This window comes from Mustela erminea, chromosome 16 (genome assembly GCF_009829155.1).
Source record: "Mustela erminea isolate mMusErm1 chromosome 16, mMusErm1.Pri, whole genome shotgun sequence".
Lineage (NCBI taxonomy): Eukaryota > Metazoa > Chordata > Mammalia > Carnivora > Mustelidae > Mustela > Mustela erminea.
The window spans coordinates 43,090,312-43,106,196 of record NC_045629.1 but is presented as its reverse complement, the minus strand read 5'-3'; the positions used below and the strand labels follow the sequence as shown (position 1 = coordinate 43,106,196).

The 15,885-nt window shown below is 40.3% G+C and overlaps 1 protein-coding gene and 1 long non-coding RNA gene across 4 annotated transcripts in view; one reads left to right on the top strand and one right to left on the bottom strand.

Moving 5' to 3' along the window:
• Positions 1–242: 242 nt before the first annotated feature.
• Positions 243–15,885, top strand: part of LOC116575225 — a 49,689-nt gene continuing 34,046 nt past the window's right edge. Inside the window, exon 1 of the long non-coding RNA XR_004279657.1 lies at positions 243–325. This is a non-coding gene — a long non-coding RNA (uncharacterized LOC116575225). The remainder of the gene's footprint in view (positions 326–15,885) is intronic.
• The window catches only part of TMEM67 (transmembrane protein 67), a 50,396-nt gene continuing 48,492 nt past the window's right edge, over positions 13,982–15,885 (bottom strand). For 2 of the 3 annotated variants that reach the window (XM_032316489.1, XM_032316490.1), the window contains exon 28: positions 14,277–15,521. In XM_032316489.1, coding sequence (XP_032172380.1) covers positions 15,441–15,521 — 81 coding nt within the window. In that variant the 3' untranslated portion in view covers positions 14,277–15,440. Of the gene's footprint in view, positions 14,236–14,276; positions 15,522–15,885 lie in introns of those variants that run through there. The other variant, XR_004279656.1, reaches the window with a different exon arrangement.

Sequence of the window (15,885 nt, the reverse complement as noted above, 5' to 3'; positions counted from 1 at the left end):
CAAGGGTAGATGCAAAGCTTTAGCTAAATGGTGGTTCTCAGCACTTAGACTGGAAAAGAAACTCATTAAATGTTTGTGGATTTTAGGAAGTGTCATTTTTCTAACAAGTCGCACAATGCTTTAAGGCTACTACTATGTAAAAATTGTGGACTGGGCACACAACGGGGAAGAAACGTCTAGTCACTAAAGAAGTGACTGGGACTCAAGTCCTGCAGCTGAATCATTCCGGGATCAAACCAGGCAGGGCGACCTTCCTTTACCTCCTGACCAGCTTCATTACGGGACAACCCCGGGGAAATGGAACATCTCAAAATCGGAGCCAAAGGTATGAGGAACAAGTAGCTGGACGGGGCAAAGGAGCAGAGGAGAGGTAAACGCTAGAAAGGACAGGAGGGGAGGCTGTGGGGGCGGTGTGGGGCCCGAAACCCTAGCTGACAACGGAGGATGAAAGAGGAAAGTGCTCTCTTGCGTCACCTTCTGGTACCTACGTGTATGTGCACCAGATGGTCCTTCCCCTCTGCTCCTAAAACTGCTTGTCTGTTCTTCTAAGAGGTTAGGACATAGTTGAGGATTTAGATATAAATAATAATCTAAAGGTCTAACAATAAGAGATGGATTGAAAAAATGTTTATGGAAGATTATTGTAGGGAAAATAATGTTCCCTTTTTCCGTGTAAGTTCTTAGCTGAGACCCCCGTGATAAAAGATTAACAAGAGAAAAATAATTTTATTAACATTATAACTCAAGTATACATGATAGACACCCAAGGAAAAAATTAGTAACTTCCCAAGATGGCTTAGAATTCAAGCTTAAAATAAATTTCTGAAGAATATTTAATCACAATGGGAATATGTTTATTCAGTTTAGGTTTTTTTAAAAAGCTGGCTACACAACAATGCAATGCACATCCCAATATTGGAAAAAAAAAAAGTGTAAGTATGGTATATATTATGTAAGCTGCAAAGAAAAATGTCTGGGTTAACAAGTGAATACCAAGATAGATTCTGTGGTTATTTCCGGCGATGAAATTACAGGTAGTGTTTATTTTCTTCATACTACTCTGTATCGTCCAAAATTTTTACAGTGAATAAAAATTATTTTATGATCTGAAAAAATGTTTAAATATGTAAGAAGTGTGTGTTAGAGAACAGTGTCTTAAGGGTCAGAGGTCACCTAGCATCCTAATGACGTGAGAGATAAGCAGCTATTTGGTGGGAAAAACAGATTTTTTTTCCTCTTTTCAAACTTTATAGGATGCGGTTTTTGTTTTGTTTTAAAGATTTCATTTATTTATTTGACAGAGATCACAAGTAGGCAGAGAGGCAGGCAGAGAAAGGAGGAAGCAGGCTCCCCGAGGAGCAGAGAGCCCGATGGAGGGCTCTATCCCAGGACCCTGGGATCACGACCCGAGCAGAAGGCAGAGGCTTTATCCCACTGAGCCACCCAGCACCCCGGATGTGGTTTTTTAAAAATTTAATTTTATTTCTTCAGTGTTCCAAGTCTCATTGTTTATGCACCACACCCAGTGCTCCATGTAATGCGTGCCTTCCTTAATATCCACCTCCAGGCTCACCCGTACCCCCAACCCACTCCTCCAAAACCCTTTGTTTCTCAGAGCCCACAGTCTCTCATGCTTCCTCTCCCCCTCCGATTTCCCCCACTTCACTTTTCTTTTCCTTCTCCTAATGTCCTCCATGTTTTCAACTCTGAGGTTTGGATGGGACTCAAAGGCCCATGAGATTTTACTGCTGTTTTTCTGTAGCAATTTAAATTGTAATCTGCAGAGCAGTAAAGAAAGCTCTGTTTATCCTTTGATAATGCAAACACAAATTTCCCTATTGGCAGAAAAGTTTCCCCAGTATAGCTAATAGATATGCACATATTTTGCATGCCTAATCGTGTCATTTGCATATAATTTAAGGCCGTAAGTCATGTTTATAAGAATTCTGAGCCATACTCGTTGCATTCAGCAAGCAGGGTGAACAAATTATATCCTGTCTCTATTGAACTATGATCACAGCAGCCGTGGAAGAGGCTTTAACCCCAGCTCTCTATGGAGGGGCTTACCAGTGACCTTGGGCCTACCACAGAACTTCTTAGGGCCTGTTTTGTGCTTCACTAACGAGGGAGGTAAGCTACGATTGCTCAGGCCCAGTGAAGTCCAGGATTTGAGGATTTCTTTTTCCCCATGGTAAAACTTGACAACATCCTAAAAACATAATGGAGACTGAACACTCTGAATACGAATCATCTTTATTTTCTGTGTTTTACTGAAAAGGAACAATTGCTATTTTAAAAAGAAATGTCTGAGGCTGCTTATGCATTCAGGAAGGTGGAGGAGACAAGGCTGGTCTTTTGTTTTGAGAAGTACCTGGAGGGGGCTTTGGGTTTTAAAGGTGATTTCTGCAAGGAAGATTCCAGAAAGAGGTATTTTGACAGAGAACTGAATAGTTCTGGAGGTAACATAGATTGTGGGTTTGCTGTGGTAAAATGAGGGGTGGCTGTATGAGGAAAAGTGGTCTCAGCCCTTTCCTCTACCCTCCATCAGACCCCCACCCCACTCCAAGCCACATACAATCTAGGTCCAAGAGGCATTCTTCTAAACAAAGGAGATTTTGAAATAATACCTTTAGCCCTAACTTCCAATCAGATTGTTCTCCCCAAGACTCTTCATCCGTGTAAAAGTTCTGAGCCTCACGCCTGGCAGGAGAACTGATTGAAAATTCTGAGGGCTTCTCGAAAGGAGGACAGAGGAGAGAAGGGTCAGAGCAGAAGGGAAGGCAGGACCCAGCAGTGCAAGGAGCCAGCGCTGACAGGAAAGACAACAGTGTAAATTCCTCACAGGGGAGAGTTGGCCAAAGAGCTCCAACAGGAAGGCCTGCTTTTCAACTTGAAGTTGACTTCCATCTCTGCCTCGCTATATAGCCATCCTCTGTTACTCCAGACCTTCAGCAGAAGCTCGCTACATATTATTGTCTAGAACTACTAGTTCTTTGGGGGATTGAAGGGGTTCTTATGGGGCCAAAAAGGTAAGAGCAAGAACTGTAACTGTAGGAGGGAAGATGAGAAACAGGAATTTGGCAGAATCAGTGAGTGTGAGAGGCGATTTGAAGAACAGAAGCCGCCCCACCTCCCACACACTCTGGTCCTCTGTTGTGACACATGAGCACACACACACACGCACGCTCATGCACAAGCACGTGCGCGCACGCGCGCACACACACACACACACACACACACACACACTGTGTACCCCTACCAGGAATCTTTAGAAATATTGACAGGAAGCAGGACTTATAATATACAGGTTGGGGAGCTGGAAGCTAATAATTTCATCTGAATAGTTTAGGACATGGTATTTTCAGAAGATTATAACATTGGTGAATGGCTTTCATTCGAATGTGTAATTCATTTTTTTTTAAGATTTTATTTATTTATCTTAGAGTGTGCAGCAGTGAGCGCACACACATGCACACATACGTCTGCAGTGGGAAAGAGCAGAGTGGGAGGGAGGAAGAAAGGCAGAGAAGCCCGAGCAGACTCCCTGCTGAGAGCAAAGCCTCACGCGAGGCTTTCTCCCAGAACCCTGAGATCATGACCTGAGCCAAAGGGAGATGCTTAACTGACTGAGCCACTCAGGCATCCCTGAATGTGTAATTTTTAACAGAGAACACATTTTTATAATATTAGTAACATTTAGCCTTAGCTGGCTCAATTGTTCTCTTTAAAAGAGAGTAACAAACCCCCATTGTAGTAGAAATCACTTCTCCAGTTGTTGGCAACATTTTTGGTGTTTGGTTTCTATTTTAACCTCTTGCCTATCAGCTGAGCTCAACTCCCATCTTGTAATTACAAAGTTTTCTTAATCTGGCCATTCCTTCAGCCTTGGGGGGCCTCTGTCTCTCCTGATCCTTCCTGAGACCCTTGCTCTTAAGGGACCCTAAGAAGAGTCTGATCCACCCACTCGGGCCATCTTTTCTTGTCATCGGGTTTTTGTTTGTTTGTTTGTTTCATTTAAATGAAATGAAACGACTGAGTTTCAGTAGCAGATGCTGTGTCTCTGATACCATGCTCCCTCATTTGGAGTGTGTAAAACTAGGAACACTTAACATGTGACCGTAACAGAAGTAAATATATCAGATGGGGGTTGAGTTTCACAGATCTGTTTTTATCCTATGTACTGTTAGCTTCTGGGACCACCACAAGCTGAAGAAATGTCCAAGCCCTCTGTTTGTACCCTTACTGCACTATCACTTGTAAAAATAAAGTTTAAAGTTCGAGATCGTGCAATGATCCTGCGAGCCGGAACTTGTTCTGGTTATTCCTGAAAATATGCAAGCAACTGCTCTTGGGGTGTGATGATTGCAAGGGTAATAAGACGGCGGAAACATATTTGGTTAGCTATTGGTAGAAGAATTCCTCCCAAGGAGCGCTTGCCTTCGTTAGGAAACACCCTTCCTGCCTTGGGGTAGAAGCTGGGTGCAGAGGCTGGAGTTCGGCTTGTCACACCGCAAGGAGCTCCTGGATGAATCTGGGAGGACAAGGGAAGAGAAGAAAGGGAGAAAGAAAGAGACAAAATGAGAAAGGAGATGTTGGGAGCTGCGCCATGACTGGGACCCCCTGAATCTTCAGAAAGTTTAAAAAAAAAAAAAATCACCGAATATTTGGTGTGATTGCCTTTCTTGTGGAAACCTGAAGAGACTCTGAGAAGCCAAGCAGCTAGCTAGCATCTGTGCAGTCATAAAGAGAAGCCCGAGGCTGCGCTGCAGGGACACGGCCAGCACGCATGCTCAGAGGGAGTCTGAGGACCAGCCCAGGGAGCAGAAGCTGCAGCAATGCCGCAAGCCTCAGTACTTGGAAGGGAACGGGGATGGTCAGTGAAGGGTACAGACAGAAAGCACAGATAAAAGGGATCTCACTATTTGGAAGGCAGCTTGTTTTCTCCAGCAGGGACATAGGAGCCAAATCCTCATAGGAAGAAGAAAAAATGCCTATCATCTGTTCTTAAATGCAGTGCAGGCATTTCTGGAAACGACATCACTAAGTGGACTGCTATAAAATAGAACCGATTTTCCCCCTAGGAAAATTATTATAACAAAAGAGCATCGGGACCAAGGACTCAGCATTGAATAAACCGTAAATAAAACCAATCACATGTCATCAAAGCAAAATAGGTATGCACACAAACTGTCGAATTATTCTTGAGTTCTGTAAAACATGCATAAATGTAATAGAGTTTTGTAAGAGACTCCATCCAATATGCTATAATGTAAATAGTTGTAGAAACTAGATAATACATTTAAAATGAAATACGTTAGTTATAACAATTAAATAATTAGTAATATTTTCTTTGCCTTCTTAGCGCTTAAATGTAGTTTTATGGGATAAGTATAACTCTTAAGGGTTATCCCAAGAAACTGAGTGAATACTTTCTTTTCTCTTGTAAAATGTGTCTGAATTAAGCAATGCTGCTGGAAGTCAGTCAGTTAATCAAAAGTTGCTTAAGGAACATGGCCGATGCACCTTTTATTCTTGCTGTTTTGGGGGGTCTTGATAATTCTGACACTGAATCGCATATTTACAAGAAAGAAGCAGAGAGGAAGATACAAGAGGAGGAACCTCTACTGTGTCATTGACTTGAGATGGTTAAATGGGTACTATCGCTTAAGAGGTAGAACATTCTGGAAGGTATCAAACAAAATTCATACTCTGATGTAAATAATGTGGGCTTACTGGGAAGCAGTGGTTTAGGAGTATTTTATTAATCAGGATTGTATTAGGTTGCGTGTAATAGATACCTGTCTACAAATAGGGATTTATGGTTTCCAGTAATAAGTTTAAGCACCCCTGGGCTGATAGAGCCACTCAAGATAGTCATCAAGGACCCAGTTTTTTGGGTCACCTGGCTAGCTCAGTCAGTGGAGCCTGTGACTTCTGATCTTGGTGGGGCTGTTAAGTTTGAGCCCCATAGTGGGTGTAGAGATTACTTAAAAATAAAATCTAAAAAAAAATTAAAAAGAGGACCCTGTTTTCTATACTGCCCTGCTCTTCATCCTCATGCCTGAGCTCCTCCAGGTGTCATGACCACATTTTAGGTGTGAAGAGGGGAGGACCAAAAGCATGTGCCAGCTATGTTTTTATGAGGAAATTGGTAGTCTTTTCAGAAGTGCTGTTTAGTGGAGTTCTGCTTGTCTCTCACCGACCACCATGAAACATGGCCACTTACACAATGCAAGCTGAACACATTCCATGCATCCCAAAAGAACCCAACGTTCTGTAGAAAAGAAGAGGAGAATAGTCTATAACCAGCTAGCAATGCTCTTCTGCAATTTGACTTATTTTAGGGTAGTAATTCAGAGCTTTGTGGTAGAATACTCTACATTACAGGTCATGTTCAAATGTCAAGGTCATTAACATTCTTTTCACCTAGATTGTCTGAGTTTAAACTGTTGTCCTTCTTATAAATCCTGCCCACCTGTCCTCTCAAGGTTGTTATCTATCATTGAAAAATACATAAATCTGAACTTTAGGTGAAATGACTTGTCCAGTGACAATTGGACTCAATATGAACATTAATTGTCTTCACCCAGCATTTCACATGTAGAAAATTATCCATTGTGGGTCTTTGAACCAGAGATAGAAGAGGCCCAAGAGATCACCAGGACAGCAACTAATGGGGCAGAAGCCCAGGAATCATACCTGCTTTAGCCAAGTCTCATAACCAACAGAGAGAGGACTAACGCCCAAACTTTTGGCTTCCAGTCCAGTATACTTTCCACTCCTTTCTCAAACCTGCCTACAAAATATATGTCTAAACTTGGAACTCATTTCTTTCACAGGGAAGAAGAGTCACAGAGGTTTCACTTGTTCTGCCTCCGTTTCAGATTCTTCCCTAAACAGTTCTTATTTACAGGACCCCTCAGGACAAACCCAATGACAAGGTTTGTCCCTTTATGGACTTAGACACATAAATCGTTGAATAAATTATATTTGTCAGAATGGTAGAACTATATAACTGGAAGCCTGGTATGATCCAGTTTGTCTCTGACATTTGAGTTTATACTGTGTGCAAGGCAATTTTCTTGGAGTGTTTTTGGTATTTCAGTTCTTGAGGCTCACCCTCTGGAGGCCAAAAAGACATCCTTCTTTGATCGCATGATTTTGGCTGGGAAGGTGTGGTGTGCGCACCCAAGTGGCAGGCAAGGAAAGGACCACGGAATCCATGTGGCCCATCCCTTCCTCCAAGGCAGGTAACCCACCTCCATATCCCAGACTTATTGCCTTAAGGCATCTGTAGGCAGACCTGAATGACAGGGGACCACTATTATTCAGGCCGCTCTGAAATACCATATAGTTCTTCCCTCTCTTAAGCTGAAATCCACTGTTTCTTAGCTTCCATTTATTGATCCTGGTTTGTACATCAGAGCTATATGGATATTAACTCCACCTACCATAGGACAAATATTTGAAGAAAGCCGTCATGGTCCTGGTTTATCTTTTTCCTAGCTCCTTCTCTTACTCTTCCTAGATCTTTAGATCTTCTACCATCCTGATCATCACCCTCCAAAAAATCCAATTTATCGGGCTCCTTAAAACCAAGTACTTTGAGAACTAGACACAATACCATGGAGAAGATGTGAACAGCACATAATAGGGCCATTTCCTCCTTTATTTTGGATACTCAACTAATGGGGCCATAAATTACATTAACAACCTCATCCCAATGTCGTTACATATTGAGCTTTTTGGCCAGTTGAAACTCTTACTCTTTTTCCGGAACGTTATGCTGGGTCAGTTCTCCTCTGGATTTTCCTGTCTACACGTGCCTTGGGTATACCACAGAAGCATTCAAATAAGTAACATGTCACATTAATTTGTTTTGTGGGGATCCAATAATAATTCAATCACAATGATGCACAACACTCATTTTGCCCTTACCTATTCCAGGTAACAGATCAGGATTATCTTTCTCGAGCCTTACAATGACCCTCTTGAGACAGATATTACGCAGTTTTAGAGATGAGGAACAGGCTCACAGAGATTGAAGCATCTGCTTATAATCACACACAAAAGAAATGGAGAATTCATGTCCAGATCCCTCAGAATTCAAAGCTGTTGCTCTGAGCTACAGTTCCACTCTGCCTCTTTATCTAATCATGCAAAACATCAAACAAGCCATTAAAAGAGGGCTCTTACCAGATTTATAATAATTAAGAGCAGACAGACTGGGAAAAATGGGCTTGGGGTTCTGGTTTGGTTAATGTCGAAGATAAATACTGTGGAGCATTAAAGTTCATGATCCTTTTCTTTCCAAGGGTTAGAGTGAAAGTGGTCTAGCAACTTACAAAAGTATCATTGAAAATGTCCATTTAATGAGTCTCTCTGGCAACTGGCATTGCTGGGCTTATGACAGAGGTAGCTAAAAAGAATACTATGGAATGACACCCAAATAATTATTAAAATATTGGGAATCAAAGTGCCATGCAGACAATAGGCTACAATTATTTCTGGTCAGAGCAGGCTTGAGAAAAAAGTTCAATAGTGACTGACAGGAGAAGGAAAAGAGCTCTATGACTGGTTTGTAAACTAATTTTTTTTTAATGCCCTGCTCAGCTAACAGCTGTTTTTCCCTGCTGCGTCTCTTCTGCCCCTCAGTAACTGACAACAAGAGCAGCTGCAAAAGAAACAGCTAATGTGAAAACAGGATCAGAATGAGGATCGGCCCACAGCAAGGAGCAGGCCTTGCCCAAATAAGATGAAGACATCGGCTTTAGCCTTGTCTTCTGAGCTTGTTGTCTCCTCCACCTTCTAAGTAACAATGCTTTCAAACTCTACGTGACAATGACTTTGAGAGAGACTCCAGAAAATGAGAAATGTTCATTGTGTGGAACCAAATTTAGCTACCTAAAACTAAAAACAAAATCTTGCTCTGGTTGCTACGAAGGGGAAGCCAAAAATAGGAATTAGATACAAGCAAGCACTTGGGGTTTTTTTTTTTTTTTTCTTGCTTTAAAATTGTACTTTTGACTCTCAGAAATCCTTTCTTTACGATCAGTTCTGTGAAACAGCTGCTCCCAGGACCTCTGTAAATGAGGTTGCTCCCACCACAGGACCTTTGCAGAATTTGTTCCTTCTGTGTAGAAATCTTCACCCTCGTTCCCACCCCATCATCCTGGCTGACTTCTGCTCATCTTTTATGTCTTGGCTGAATTGTCCTTTCCACCGGCCTTTCCAGACTACTCAAACTATTTCAGGTTTTATGTTCCTATACCCTGTAGATTTTCTTTTTAGTGCTTGTGACAGACAGAATAAGGGCCCCCTGAAGATGTCTACATCCTAATTCCCAGAACTTGTAAATACATTACCTTACATGGTAAGGAGAACTTGGAAGATTAAGTTAAGGATTTTGAGTTGGGGATTATCTGGGGGGCCCAGCATAATTACAGGAATCCTTACAAATGAAAAGAGAAGGGCAGGTATGTAAAGAAAATGTCCCATAGAGTCCCCATTTGGGGAGATTTGTAAAGGAGGCATTACATACTCTGAAGAATGGTTTGATTTTTTTTAAGGATTTTAAAAGGATTTTTTTAAAGGATATTTTAAAGGATTTTAATAAAGGATTTTTCTCTCTAGGAGAAAGATGAAAGTGTATTTCTGTTTTTAGCATTCAGTTCCTAAACCTTAGCTGAAAACCTGAGAGTAGTGCACCATATTATCGGAATCCCCCAACCCCCAACTGGGTCAATAGAAATGAGGAGTGAAGTGGTAGTCTCTGGGCTCTGCAGGGCTGGGGATCTGCGGCGCTTCCCGGAGGAAAACCTGGGAAGGCTTAGGGTGCGCTCTACTGCCATCTGCTGTCCCCCTTCCGCTTCACACACACAGCAGAGATGTTTTCATGGTTTAAGATAAAAAGAAATCCAGTGGAAAGTTACAGACTGATCGCCTCCACTTAGTGTAATAAACGTAGCTCTGGAAAGTTCGTTTGCTCCATATCCTCAGCAGCCATGTTGGGTTTCTTAATGGTAGCCATTTTGGCAGTTCTGTGGTGAGAACTCCCTCATGGATTTTACTTTGTATTCTTAGGATGAGTAAGATGGAGCACTTTTTAAATACTGATTTTTATTAAATACAAGAACGAATGTCCCTTTTGGCCTGTCTGGGGATCAGATATGTAGCGCTGGTGCTGTTAGTGGCGACTTTATCCAACCGAGATGGCCAGCCACCCGAAAGAACACTTTCCATGCCTGCATAGTGAATCTTTGGAAATCCTCTTTTGAGAAATGCATACTGCAGTCTTTTGCCCATTTTTCTGTTGGGTTTGTCTGACTTTTCATTACTGATTTGATGAGGTCTTTATTCTGGATGGAAGTGCTTTGTCAGAGAACGCGTTTCTGAATACTTTTCCTATTGAGGTTTGCCTTTTCATTTTTGTCCAACTTACCGACGTTTTCCTTTAAGGTTAGTGTTTTTTGGGTCTTCAGAAATCTTGACTTACACCAAAGTTCTAAGTCTATTTTCCTGCGTTATCTTCTAGAGGCTTTAGCATGTAGCCTTTCACATTTATATCTACTATCGACCTGAAATTGGGTTTTGGGTAAGGGCGGCATAGGGATAAGGATTCTATTTTTTCCTGCCGTGATATTCAGTTGACCATTGAAAAACCACGCTGTCCTCACTGCACTGCATATCACAGATCAAGGGACTGTAGATCCGTTTCTAGACTCCGTTCCAGTGCCGTTTGTTTGACCTGGGCAGACCCACAGCCGTGGTCTTTTTTGTACTGTTAATAGATGCCAAGTTATTGTTTTAAGCCTACAGACTGCTTTATGTTGGGCAATTTGTCCCCTGCTACTTCTAGCACTCCGAACAATATGACATTGCCTTCCAGCTGGCCCCAGAGACAAATCTGGGTCTTTCTTTCCGAATTAAATATTAATAGGACTTACTCCTGTGGCTTCCACTACAGTAACACTTGTGTAGTACTAGCTATGTGCCCGGCATTCCTTGAAGCACTGTATGCTCATTAACTCGTTCAATCTTCCCCCAAACTCTAAGTGGTGGGTACTACTACCCCCTTTTACAGAGGGGGGAAGTTTTCTCACAGAGAGATAAGTAACTTGCTCTGAATCACTTAGCTAGTAAGAGCCAGGAATTGAATACACTGAGTCTGGCTCTGGATTTTGTGTTGTTGACCACTACCCTTTGTTGCCTGTCTTATAGGCAATGCTTTTTTCTTTCTTTTTTTTTTGTAAGGAACCAAAACATGCAGCCAAGCAATGGAGGGTGGAAGCACCAGTCTCCTAGTCCACGGACCACCCATTATTCCAGAGTGATTTGACTGTGGCAGATCCCTTCTTGCCCCCTCTGTCCATTCATTCCCTCTTTGGGGTGTTAATGTAGTCAGCTGGTAAACTTCGCTTGGTTAAAGTCTTTATACACTGTGGCTTGATGTAAAAATTTTTAACGATGCAGCTCTTATTTTCCTTTCCAAACTCCTCTCCCTCCAAAACCCCCGAATGTCTTTTATGTGATGGAGACACAGGAGAGGCTCAGGAAAATGAACTTGCTTGTACTCACAGGTCCTAAAAATAAGAGGCATGCCATGCCCATCACCCAGAGCCACATAAGGAAGCACCGGTGTCAGTCAGGAGGCAAAACAGGAACAAGGGGACAGTTTAGGTCACAGCTTTTATCAGTTTCTCCATTTCTGCAAGAAGGCAAGGCAGGCCAGGGTAGACAGGATTGCCTAGCCTGAATAATTCCAGGCGGCTCTAAGCTACCATGGACTCTAAGGGGTGGTCCTTGGTTGCCTTGTACCTGGTCCAGTGGTGATTAAGGCAGAGGGATATTGCAGAGGATACTGGGTGTATGGGCCAGATGGAGATACGGATCTGGATGGGTAAGTCTGCATGTCAAAAGCATGCTCCTGGTGAGACCCTTCACTGAAATTTCAATCCCAGCAAAAATGTTTAAGTCTCCCTAGCCAGAAAAAAATTTTAAGGTGTCAAAACATAACATACAGCAAATTTTAATATAAAGAACATATATATACCTGTAGTGCCCAACTGCTATGTGCTTCGTCTCTGAGTACAGACTGTTCTTGCTTTGATTGCCCTTGTCTTCTTTCTTTCTTTAAAGACTTTATTTGACACAGAGAATGAAACAGCACAAGCAGAGGGAGTGGCAGAGGGAGAGGGAGAAGCAGGTTCCCCGCTGATCAGGGAGCCGGATCCGAGGACCCTGAGATCATGACCTGACCGGAAGGCCAATGCTTCACTGACTGAGCCATCAGGTGCCTCTGGCCTTGTCTCCTTTAGATCAAATACCATTTTTCTCAGGTAGAAGTCCTAATGACCACAGATGCACAGTTCAGAGCTTCCCCATCACACCTTGGTGGCTGTAGCACTTTTCAGATCGCTGGAATCACTGGTTAATACACCTGCTGTCTGTACCAATTCTAAGACCATTCTGAGGGGCTGTCAAGTGGGAAGAGGTAGAAATATCGTTTGAATGAATAAAGGCATGAGTAAATGAAACTCTCCCTTCCAAAGACAATATTCCACTCTCTCCCTTTTTTCTAATCACAAACCATGTCTATAACACGGTGTGATGACAGCTCCTTTCCTCAGGTCACCGACGACTGTGACATCTACCAGGGAGGGCCCCTTCCTGGTAAGGCTGTGGGGCTGAAGTGGAAGTAAGTCTCGGAATTTCTGTTGGTCAGTTATTGAGATCAGTAACCTGGGTTCAAATAGTATGAAATTATTTCATTAGCAAGACAGAAAATGTATTTGGAGCCAGATTTTTTTTTTAAAGATTTTATTTATTTATTTGACAGAGAGAGATCACAAGTAGACAGAGAGGCAGGCGGAGAGAGAGGAGGAAGCAGGATCCCCGCTGAGCAGAGCCCGACGCGGGACTCAATCCCAGAACCCTGAGATCATGACCTGAGCTGAAGGCAGAGGCTTTAACCTACTGAGCCACCCAGGTGCCCCGGAGGCAGATGTTTTAAACTAAAAATTATAAAAATTCTAATGTTTATAGTTCACTCACTGCTGTAAGTTTATCTTCATGAATTAACCCTTATAGTAAGTAGTAAACAGAGGGTATTATTTCCATTGTAGAGATGCAGACAAAAGCTCAAAGATGTCAAATGACTTGTTTTAAGGTCCCAAAGCTAATAAGTGAAAGGGGCAAAATTCTAACTTGAATTCAGGGCTCCCATTATTAAATCTGGAACATTTTCCATTAAGACACATGGCTCCTTGACTTACATTTATTTCCCCTCAGCTTTTATTTCAGTATTTGTAGACAACAAAAAGGATCCATATTTCGTATTTCATGCCTGCAAGCACTGAGTTAGTGGTCACTGTGAATGCTTCTCAGTCTCGGGAACCAGCAGAGCTTTCTCTGAAGGGGTTGTTAGGACAGCAGTAAGCAAGAAATAAGCAAATATAAACATCTCATAACACAGAGACTGATCTGCAGAATTATGTTAGGAGCCCATGCATTTCTTTTCCTTTTTTTTTTTTTTTTGGAGGTGATTGCCTATGCATTTCTATGGGGGATACACCAGCTTATAATGATGTTCAGACCTAGATATTCAAACTCTAGGTGAACTTAGAGTTTGCTTCATTACGAAATGATGAGGAGACTTACCAAATGTTTCTAGGTAATCAGTAAAACTGGAGGTATAAGATGCAAAGTACAGTAAATTGGTGCTACAAAAGATTATGGATCTAACGGAAAAGTAGGCACCTGATTACAGAATTTAAATTGTAGCAATATGAACAAAGGAATCCACAGTATATGAAAATCTGAACATTTTTATATCTAACCAAAATTAAAAATAATATTGTATAAAACTAGTGTAGGATGGTTTTTAAAATGCCTTTTCTCTCTGTGCATTTATTTTTTGCACTCATCCTAATTTTTGAAATTGCTGTTTTCAAACATTCACACTAATATTGACTTCTCATGTGTGGAATGAGAGTTGAATTTATTTCACATGCTTCTGAGCAAGTGGTTTTAAAAATCCATAGTATTACATTTATTTCTTTTTGCAGCTTTTATAAAGGCAATCCTGTAGTTTGATCCTTCAGAAACTGTAGTTTGAAATACTTGACTTCTTAGCCCTACTTCTTTCTCCTCGGTCATCCTTACGATTCAAAGAAACGTAAAAGATTCAACTCTGGCAAAGGCTGGGGACATGGACCGCAATGGTGTTGTTCATTCCTAAATGTTAGTTTATGAAATACACATTAATCAAACAGGAGACAGAGACATCAAATGTTTTACTCCATATTTTCAATTCAAAAACAAAAACAATATTTACATAACATTACATTTAAGTATTTACATAGCATTAACAGAAAAGGCAGTAAGAAATGATAGTTTGGGTGTTAATTAATGATTATTATACTTGAAATATAAGATGTCTTTCAAGTACATGGTATACAATGAAAATCATATCATGGAAAATTATTAACTACATGGCTCAGAATTTACATTCTGGAACCTAATATATTTTTTTCTTATTTAAAAAAAAATACAAGCCTAATGACTTATGAGGCCTAAGTTTGTTTTCAATAAGTCACCCTGTCATTATAACATGATAAATTTATAGTTTATTATTTATAATCTTTAAACATAACTAAAAAGCAAAATTTTGGGAGTGCTCTTAAAATGTTAAGTAATTTAAAGTGTATGAAAAACTATATTGGGGAAAATGTCATACACTGTGACTTTTTTTTAAAATGTAAGTGATATTTAAGGTATACACATGTCTGATGGGAAGGACATATGGACCTAACAGTACAGGTATACAAAGGAATGAATATAGACCATTTCATGAGATACCTATTAATTCAATAGTGAATTAGTCAATTGCCAAACAGGGCAAACAATTAAAATAAAGCAAATTGAGTCAACAATATATAATTTCAAATTTCTAAGTACTTGAAGACATTTTTCAACATTTATTTACCATAACATATGTAAAAATTAGAAAATATTAAACTGAAAACTAGGTTTGAACTTGTAATTAAATAATTTTGTCAATGTGAGAAAATGTAAGCAAATCCCAGTTTATAAAATTATCTAGAGCGACCAACAATGGAGACTATTGTATCATTAAAAAGTGTTCTGCTGACAGCAACACTTAGATTTCTTTTGCCTCATTGTCAGTGTATCTAATTTATGAGTTGGTGAATTAAATACCACCACAAATGAAAAAACAACATTTTTCATTATATCACATTATATATTCACAAAGAAGTTATGTATCCACAAGTTACAAAAATAAATCTTTCTTTAGATCAGAAAACAAATAAAAATAGAAAAATCTGTATGAAAAGTTTTAAAAACTACAGCAAACTAACCTGATCATTATGACTGTTTTTGACACAACTATATTGTCTTTAGGTTATCTATTCAAATAATTAAATCAAAAATCTTTGATCCACCAATGTTTTGGATGCCAAATTCTTCTGTCCTACTGTATTCCGTATAAATCTAAAAATCTGGAAAATTAAAACAATTCAGAATGAAACATATAGAAAGAAAATTAAATATGCACATCAATTTAAAGATTTAAATTAAACTAGCTAATTCTCTCAACTATTTACTTTCATTTATTAGGCATCTGTATTCCATGGTGATACACAAAATTGTTTCAAGAGTATTTATCATCTTTCCTAGTATTAAAGATTACATATCAAAGATCACAATATCACAAAGATCACAATATCAAAGAAGTACATAGTCCTCTTTAGAATATATCTTGATGAGTTAATAATACAACCTGCTCACGTTCACAGGGATACACCATCAAATATTTTGCAAGGCAACTTACCTCTAGCCCTAAAAGCTATGGAAATATCAAAA